This window comes from Apium graveolens, chromosome 2 (genome assembly GCF_009905375.1).
Source record: "Apium graveolens cultivar Ventura chromosome 2, ASM990537v1, whole genome shotgun sequence".
Classification (NCBI taxonomy): domain Eukaryota; kingdom Viridiplantae; phylum Streptophyta; class Magnoliopsida; order Apiales; family Apiaceae; genus Apium; species Apium graveolens.
The window spans coordinates 269,282,577-269,291,773 of record NC_133648.1 but is presented as its reverse complement, the minus strand read 5'-3'; the positions used below and the strand labels follow the sequence as shown (position 1 = coordinate 269,291,773).

General features: G+C 39.7%; 2 protein-coding genes across 3 annotated transcripts; both read right to left on the bottom strand.

The window, feature by feature from the left end:
• Positions 1-6,198: 6,198 nt before the first annotated feature.
• Positions 6,199-7,532, bottom strand: LOC141706292 (heavy metal-associated isoprenylated plant protein 46-like). Of its 2 annotated transcripts, XM_074509089.1 has the most exons (4): positions 7,364-7,532; positions 7,180-7,258; positions 6,618-6,981; positions 6,199-6,500 (listed from the first exon to the last, which is right to left on the bottom strand). In XM_074509089.1, exons 1-3 carry the CDS (start codon positions 7,367-7,369, stop codon positions 6,665-6,667), a joined length of 402 nt encoding a protein of 133 aa, XP_074365190.1. In that variant the 5' UTR covers positions 7,370-7,532; the 3' UTR covers positions 6,199-6,500; positions 6,618-6,664. The 2 variants fall into 2 exon arrangements, with proteins under 2 accessions (XP_074365190.1, XP_074365189.1); XM_074509088.1 differs by having other exon boundaries at positions 6,200-6,981.
• A 635-nt stretch (positions 7,533-8,167) lies between these two features.
• LOC141700661 (uncharacterized protein At4g26485-like) lies at positions 8,168-8,996 on the bottom strand. The gene is made up of 2 exons (XM_074504375.1): positions 8,749-8,996; positions 8,168-8,450 (listed from the first exon to the last, which is right to left on the bottom strand). The coding sequence occupies exons 1-2, from the start codon at positions 8,994-8,996 to the stop codon at positions 8,168-8,170; spliced, it is 531 nt and encodes a 176-aa protein (XP_074360476.1).
• Positions 8,997-9,197: the final 201 nt, after the last annotated feature.

Genomic DNA, 9,197 nt, shown 5'->3' with positions numbered 1-9,197 from the left:
TTAAATCAATAATTTTCAGTGTTAAAATTAATAAATGTTACCAAAGTTATTTGTTATTACTTAATTATTTTTAGAATAATATTATCCAATTTAAAAGTAAACTGACACTAGGATTTACAATAACTAATAGAAGATAAAGTTTACGGAGAATAAAAGTCAATTTATGTTAATAGTGTACTTTGCAGTAAGTAGTTTTTCAAAATAAAAGTAGATATATTTTATTTTACTTAATTTAACGTAACTTAATAAATTTTTAATATAATTTATAAATAAATAAAGTTTACAGAGAATATAAGTCAATTCGTGTTAGTAATTTACTTTGTAGTTTGCAAAGAAAATAAAATTTATAAAGAATGGAAGTCGATTTGCGTTAAAAACAAAGTTTATAGAGAATAGAAGTTAACTTATATCAGATAAGTACCAAAATTTGGTATTTTGATAGTTTGATACTTTTAACACCAAATTATACATGGTTTCGCTTATTAATAAAGAGTATAGATATATATTTTTAATATATATATATATATATGCATATTGGTTTATAAAAGTAATAGTTGATTTTATAATATTGTATATATATGTGGTCTAGATATATATTTTCAGTATGTTTTGTAAAAAAATTATCTAAAATTTTTATTTTATTTATTTATTTTAATTAATATTTAATTTTACACGAAAATCCTACACGAACAGCAAAATACACTAACCCTTGTAAACACGTCAGTTTTATACGTGACCCGACAAGAAACACAAAACTAACCCAGTGTTTTTCTAACATATCATAAGATTTGAGTTGTATATTATTTTATATTAGGCTCTGTTTGGGATTATGTTAAATGTTATTGTGATGTTGGAAAAAGTGCGGTTATAAAAATTAGGTGACTATTTGATAATATTATGATGTTAGAAAATGCGACGGTTGTAAAAATTAGATGAATATTTGATAATATTTTTAATGTATATATGGTTTAATGGAACTGCTTCCCGCTAAAACTTGCTCTCAATCTCAGCAAATTATTTATGGACTACCCTGCAACTAAAACCTGGCCCTAACACGAGTTTTTAATCTAGTAGCAAAATACTGGGTTCCTTGTAACCTGCCTGTTGGTTATAGGCCCAAAAAGGCCCATCGAACGAAGGCCCAACAAGCGGTTAAGCTACTGGGCCGAAGGACCTCCAGGCCCGCGAAACGAAGGCCCACGGAAGTCCAGGCCGAAGCCCACTACTCGCAGACCGTTGGACAGAACAAGGGACATAACGCCCCTTTTTCACTCCCTCCTTAATGATTTGTAACGGCTGGACATTCAAGGCAGAATTGGGTATAAAAACCCTTGTGAAGTAAGACAAAACAGACACATATTCTCGTAAACACTCTGCTTTTCTTGTATTATTACCCTAACTTTACAGCCATATTCTGATTCTCACACCGGAGGTGAATCGGGGGTACAAACCCTCGCATTCTCTTCACTTTCAGGTATGGCCGAAGCAACCTTCAAGGCAGCCGAAGCCTGTTCAAACTACCGAAAGGATCTGGGCGTAACATTTGGCGCCGTCTGTGGGAATTACGAGAATTACAAGCTGAGAGCGAGACCATTTCAGAAATAATTCATGAACATTCACCGCCGCCTGGTTTCACCGACAAAGGACAACCGTCCTCCCTAATCGACGAGGACGGGGTTATTACACTAACCCTAAAGAAGATGCCTTACTCCTAAAGATACGGGCGAAAAAGGCCGCGGAGAAGGGTAAGACCAAAGTTGATCAGATTGACAAAGAAGCGGAAGCGCGAGCCAAGAAAAGAGAAGCTCATGCGCTCCGGCTGAAAGCCCTGCAACTGCAGAGGGAGGAAATTGAACTGCAAGAACGAACCTTGAAGGAGGCGATGCGGGCCGACGAGACCATCAAAGCGCATAAAGATACAAGGGAACGTAGGGCGTATAACGAAGAAGATGAGTCTGACTCTGATTCGCATCCCCGAAGGAAAAGGACCAAACAACCATTTTCTTCTAATTCAGATGAGGAGCCCGATGGATCCCGCCTCAGGCTCAACCGCTTAGAGAAAGCCCTGTTCGGCGATAGAAGGCCCGATGGAGAACCTGTTGTGACACAAGAGATTGAACTATACCGACCCCCTCCGGGCGAAGAGAGACAATTCCCTAAGATGAGCGAGTTCAACGGGAAAGGAGACCCCGAGGACCACTGTGAAAAGTATGAACTCCTGATGGTTGGGATGGGTCACAATGATATTATGTTGTGCAAAATGTTCAAGACTTATCTCAAAGGGTCTGCTTCGATGTGGTACAAGTCCCTCAAACCTCGGTCCATCGGGTCCTACGAGCAGTTGAAGAGGAAGTTCTTGAAGTATTACTCGCACCTATGTCGAAAGACGAAGGATACTGAAGCCCTGGTCCACTGCCGACAGAGGGCGAATGAAGAGCTGGGGGATTATCTCGCTCAGTTCAAGGAAGAAGCGGGGATGGTCACTAACCTGGACAAGATCAAAGCAATGGGTTTCTTAACGGCGGGGCTAGACCCCTATAAAGGTAAAAAGTTTCGTTCATCTCTTTACGATTTTCCCCCAAAATCCCTGAACGATATATATATGTAAGAGGCGAGAATATTCGCCGAAAGATGGAAAGTATTGGGGGGGTATAAAGAGTCAAGGAGGGATGACCGATCAAAGCGAGCCGACAGATATGAGGGCTCAAGATCAGGATCTGACCGGAGGGATAGCAAGTAAGAAGGAAGGAAAGAAACAGATCGTGGGGCCAAACGGCGTCGAGATAGAGATTCGGTCGTGTTCACTCCTTTGAACGCGCCGATCTCCAAGATTCTCCATGAAATAAAGGGCAAGCCAGGGTTCGTTCGCCCCGCCAAGATGAAGGTCCTGAACCACAAGAAAAACCCTGATAAGTACTGCGACTATCACAGGGACAAGGGGCATAACACCGATGAGTGCTATCATCTCAAAAAGCTCATTGAGCGCATGATCAAAGACGGCGAGCTTAATCAATTCGTTCGAGATCTGAGAAATAGGACAAAACTAATGAAAGAAAAAACAAAGGAAGAGTTTTGTTACCCCCACCCCACAAGCTGAAGAGTCAGTCCTTGTCCCGAAACTCTCCGGGACCCAACTTCTTCACATTGACGTCCACTAACGCCGTGTAATTCTCCTTCTCCTCCAAGGTTAGGCTCGGCATAAGAAGCAGCGAAGGATTCACATCTCGCCAAACCGACATGGAAGCCAACCGTGGACCACTCACATAACACCAATGAGTGTGAGTGGATTTGTTGTTCGAGTTGGTCGTCGTCCAATCAGGTCGCCCTGCTCGACGGGCGATGGTGTAAAAACCAGGACTCTTCGGATTCTTCCGAAAGTCATAATGGTACCAGAATAGACGAGTGTTGGGTGCAATCCCGGCGTGAAGACATCTGTTCTGGAAACAGTTAATATGTATGAACCCATTCGGGTCTATCTGTCCGAGGGCGATGCCCATCTGGAAGAAAAGATGCTTGATTAACTTCAACGGAGGCACCCTCATGCCATACTTAAAGGCCGCTTCCGAAACCCCTACGGCGCAGCCTCCGTATCCATCCGGCACCCCGGGAGTATCATAGATCCTTTCGCCCTCCCTCGGCGCATACAGCCAACAGAACCCTCGAGGGACGGAATAATCATCGTACATCTGAACCACGCGTCCCTTCGACAGTTCTGATCGATTATTGGCTGCGGGATAGTCCGCAGCCGAACCAAAAAGGGTCCGTCCCGTCCGCTCGGGGTGAATGGAAGACGTTCCCGCCAAGTTGTTTGACAAGGGGTCCCAAGAATCTGGGGGGCGGTTTGCTCGGTCCATGTCCCTGTATCAGGAACAGAGAGACATTAGTCCATGTACTCGGATTAGCAGACAAAAAAGAAAAAAATAAAAAACCGAGTACACGTCCCAAGACCGAACGAACCAAAAACCCGGAGGCGGTTTCCGAAGGTTGCTCCTGGGGCAAGCCAGCCCGAAGGATGTTCTTGCCTACAGAACCTTTCACAAACATCTCAAACTCCGGACCACATGTATACGCCCTGGGTCGGCTCCCGAAAGACGTTCTAAAACCAAGAAATCCCGAAGAACGTTCTTGGTTAGAAAACGCCTCGCATGCCATCTTTAAACCCATAGGCCCCCCTCAAATTGGTAAAACCCAGAGAAGCTTCTATTACCTACCCAGAAATGCCCAAAACCCCCAAAAAACACAATGGCACACGCACAAAACCCAGAAAAACCCCATGAACCCAGAACAAAACCACTAAGTCCACATGCAAACATCCTAAAACACAGAAAACTGGCATGCAAATTTAAAACTGAAAAGCAAGAAAAGGGACTTACTTATCTGGAGATGTTCTTGAATTGAAATGGGATGATCTGGGAAGACGGAGTTGTTATTGCCCGTGATTGAAAGATTCACCGCAATTCGTCACTGTGTATGGAGGAACTGAAAGTGATGAAAAGAAAAGAAAATGCACAAATGGGCTTATATAGGCGCCTAAAATAAATTCAGCAAAGCGACGTTTGGGGTTTTTTGAAATAGACGTCCCAGATCAAAACGGTTGATATTCAACGGCTGAGATTGAGCCATGGAACGACGTGCCAACAGCTGTCACATTAATGCACTGCAAGTCCCCACAAGCTTGCCACGTGTATGACCGAAGATCGAGACGGAACTGAAGTGATCGCCCTAGGGTTTCTTCACCCCAATATGGGCCGAGACCGGTGTCCGTCGGACGGCCCGAAGGCCCAGCCGAAGGACAGGGACATGTTGGTTATAGGCCCAACAAGGCCTATCGAACGAAGGCCCAACAAGCGGTTAAGCTACCGGGCCGAAGGACCTCCAGGCCCGCGAAACGAAGGCCCACGGAAGCCCAGGCCGAAGCCCACTACTCGCAGACCGTTGGACAGAACAAGGGACATAACGCCCCCTTTTCACTCCCTCCTTAATGATTTGTAATGGCTGGACATTCAAGGCAGAATTGGGTATAAAAACCCTTGTGAAGTAAGACAAAACAGACACATATTCTCGTAAACACTCTGCTTTTCTTGTATTATTACCCTACCTTTACAGCCATATTCTGATTCTCACACCGGAGGTGAATCGGGGGTACAAACCCTCGCATTATCTTCACTTTCAGGTACGGCCGAAGCAACCTTCAAGGCAACCGAAGCCTGTTAAAGCTACCGAAAGGATCTGGGCGTAACACTGCCTATTAATTCCCATTCATACTAATTCTTATGACGTTTCAGATATAGAGAGAGTTCATGTTAGATGGTGCAGGATGATTCCCTACTTCCTTTAGTTTGGGTTAGATTTGCCTCGGCCTCTATCTAATTCCTCACCAAGCTTGTTTTTGTTTGCACCACAGACAAAGTACAGAAACAATTCATAAAAATACTATATGACATTAAAACGGGTGACCCAATACGGTGCTCAGGTTGATTCTGTATGTTTCCATGTTCATCTCGCCTTTATCAATTGGTACGTTTCCGTAATCTCCAGCTGGTGCGTTTCTATAGTGCAAGTTTAATGTTATACTTTGGGTACCTTAGTAAGAAAGTAAACGTCGTTGGATCGAGAGACGACTTGTTCAGTTAAACTAAGGCATTACAAGACTAGGAATAGTTGCTGATGCAATGCAATTAAGTTTTAACTCTACCAAACCTGCTTTGAATGTGTGTGGAATTAATTTCAGTGAATTATGGGCGTTGCTTTAACATATTAGTATTCTTTGTCAACTCTTTCATTTCCGAAAGTCTATCGATTCTCATCTAGTTTATTCATGAAACGACTTGAACTAATTGAAAAATTAAACAATAAGGAACAAGACAAGATAATCCTTTTCGAAAAGATGTTAGGGAGTCTGTTACGTTATACTGTCAGTTGTCCTTAAACAGCAAAGGAGATGCTGCCAGTGGTCTGACTGCGATATACAACATTTACCTAATACCTTTATATCACTAATCGTCATATCAGTATACGTAAGAAAAATCAGAAATTGTATTTGAAGACATGAACACAAGACTTCGAAGACATAAATTATTTGCTATAGTAGTATTAAATAAACCAAACATATTAGAGAATTAGTAAATCGGTTTTTCTATGGTCACAAAATTTTAAAAGTTTAGTTTGTTTTGATTGACTTACATTTCATTATAATGGTAGACCCCTGCATTCACAACAACCACACCAATCAAAATACATCAAAATTATAAATTTTAGTGATTAGCATGTGTCCAGGCACACACTATACAAACCCTTAGTAAATATACACGAACTAGTAATCCCTATATCTAATTCAGATCACAACACAAATTGATGGAACAACAGGTGGAATATTTGAACAACAAAACTTAATAGTTACATCAAAGGAATTAAAAGAACTAGTAATCACTATGCCTAATTTAAATCTCGACACAAACTGATGGAACATGTGGAGTTGAACGAACAAAACTTAATAGTACCTACAAAAAAATTACAAGAACTCGTAATCAATATGCCTAATTTAAATCTCGACACAAATTGATGGAACAACAGGTGGATTTGGACGACAAAACTTACTAATGGAGGAGTATACATACATTTAGTTTCCTATTCAGATGCGCATTAAATGATGGAACAATTTGAATCACCACCACCCATCAGGCCTCTGATATTGATAATAATAGGTAGAGGGAGGATATTGGGGCACTGGAGGATTGTAGTAGCCATAGCTTGGTTGACGAAAACTATGTTTGCCGTAATTATTTGATTGACCTTCGTATATCATCGATGCTTCAGCTTGTTCTTGATCAAATCGACCGTCGTTAAGTGGTACCACCCTGACTAAGGTGGCGCTGCCAAGTTTTTTGATCAATGATTTTGTCAATGTGACTGCATCAACTTCATTTCCGATCACGATCAGTATGTTTTTATCGTCTCCTCCAATCGCTACTGAGCTCACTCCTGCACAAACAATCACAGAACCCCCATTAGTATTGTTACGATTTTTCTTTGATTTATAAATTTGCGAAAGAAAGTAGCTAGATCTATAGATGTAAAATCCATCAATGAACTAAGTACATTGTGATCTACATGATGTTTGAATTTTTTTATTTGACTAATTCTACAAATCGTAACGTAAGTTAGATATATTATACGTACCCAACATTCCAGCAACAATCTGCATAGCCTTTGATCTGTCTTTATCGTTTTTAATTGTCACCCTCACATCAATCCTTTGCTGCACGATTAATTATAAAGAAAATATATAAACGAACTTTAATTATCAATAAAACACGCAAACACATTAAAATAAAATAACAATAAAGTTTAATTATAAAATTACCTTCATTATTAATCTTGTGGAATTAAGGACGAGAAGATGATAATAGAGTTAAAGAACAGCAACTGAAGCGTTTAAATTAGAAATAAAAAGAATGTGAATGAGCTAGGCGTGGTAATAATCGATATAAAGTGAAGATTAGCCGGAGAATTTAGTAGTAACTGTTTTGTAAGTATATGAAACTGCTAGTGGTTAAATGGAGGAGGACATAAATACATATATAGAAGTCCCTGTCCGAGTAGACTGGACGCGTAAATGTTGGTTTAAAAAAATTGTGTAACGTACGATTCCCAGAACAATCCTACGACTCCGGTTTGCGTATAATGGTTTATTTCATATTTTTTTCCCGCGTTACTGGCCTAGTGCCAAGGATATTACATTCTCCTGACTCCATAATCTGAATCATGATAATTTGGTCATTATATTCTAGTTTTGTTTATAATAATCAGTACTCCTTCCGAGATTTATTAAAGTATTTAGTTGACGGAAATAAAGTCCCCTACAAATGCATATAGCTACGATTTGGATGATATTTATTTCTAATCAAAATTACTTATCAAAAATAAAATATACCGAAATGGGAGCTAGATGTGTAAAACCAATTTATGATATTATGAACTTTGTTCTACGACTTGTATGCCACATTTTCTTGGCATCCATCGTTCTGTTCACCAATTAATTACTCTTTCGCTCTTTTCTTGTGATTAAGAAATTAATTTAAATTTCCCTATTCGTAAGAATACAAGGAAATTACTGAACATATAATATCGTTTCTTGTACACATCAACCACAAAAATCAAATACTAATCAGACTGAAGAAACAGCTGCAAATTTGAATGTAGAGGCTAATCCAACAGGAAAGGTCTTGTTGCAATTAGCTCCAGACCCTCTTTTGTTTATATAACCTCTATACTCACATCTGTAGAATGCAGATTCACCAACCAAGTGTAATCCAGTTTCGTTTCCCAGCTCCTCTATATTCCACTTATTAAAAGGGTATGCTGTTTTATGTGTTATGTGAATTTCCCCATTAGTCGTCAACATGTCTCGTGCATTCCTCAAGAATCCTCTTACAAGTTTTTTGTGGAGCCTGGAGACAAAATACAGAATAGCACGATTTTTACTGTGAAAATAAGTAAGCATGTTGAATACACTGGTAGGATCAGTCACGGAGCCAGAACTTATAACAATCGGGACTAAACGATTTTACAATAAAATTTTCAAGAACTAGTTATTAAATTACTGGGGGTCAAAAAAAATATTTACTAATTTTTGAAGACAAAATAAGACTTCAGATAAAAGTTTTACAGATCATCCTAGGCTTCTGCCGCCCAGTACGATATATGTAGTAAAACTAGATAAAATTACATAGGTTTTTCGGTACTTACTCGATCATATAATCAGTGTGCTCTCCGAAAATGAAACCAGCATGAGGAAAATTGAAGACGATTCTGTCGAAGAATTTAAGATTGAGCAATGGGTGATGTTTCATAGTGTGGGCGTCAACTTGATGCAAGACGGTGCAGCCCAAGTCCCCAAGTTCCTTTAGATTAGCCTCTGCCACAGTGTAATTCTCAACCAAGATTTCTAATGTTTTGTACCATATATATGTTGGATATTTTATTAATCTAAACATATTTTATTAGTTTATTTTCTGGTCTTTATTTGTAGGAAATAAGATCAGAATGGGTCTTGTGGGTGTCATGTTTGTAGGACTGAAATAACAGTAGTAGTAGAGACTTGGTAGGAGTTTGTTTTGAGTGGATCCTATTTTCCAGGTTCCATTTTGTGTAATGTTTATATCCATATTATGTACGTTGTTTTCAAAGAATAAGAA

What these genes read in the sequence shown, in the direction of transcription:
- LOC141706292 (XM_074509089.1), bottom strand. An exon ending in GATTGTTGCTGGAATGTTGG is followed by an intron (nt 6,982 to 7,179) that starts GTACGTATAATA and finishes TTGTTTGTGCAG; the next exon opens with GAGTGAGCTCAGTAGCGATT.
- LOC141700661 (XM_074504375.1), bottom strand. Translation starts at nt 8,996, where the DNA reads ATGTTTAGATTAATAAAATATCCAACATATATATGGTACAAAACATTA. An exon ending in CACACTGATTATATGATCGA is followed by an intron (nt 8,451 to 8,748) that starts GTAAGTACCGAA and finishes TTTTGTCTCCAG; the next exon opens with GCTCCACAAAAAACTTGTAA.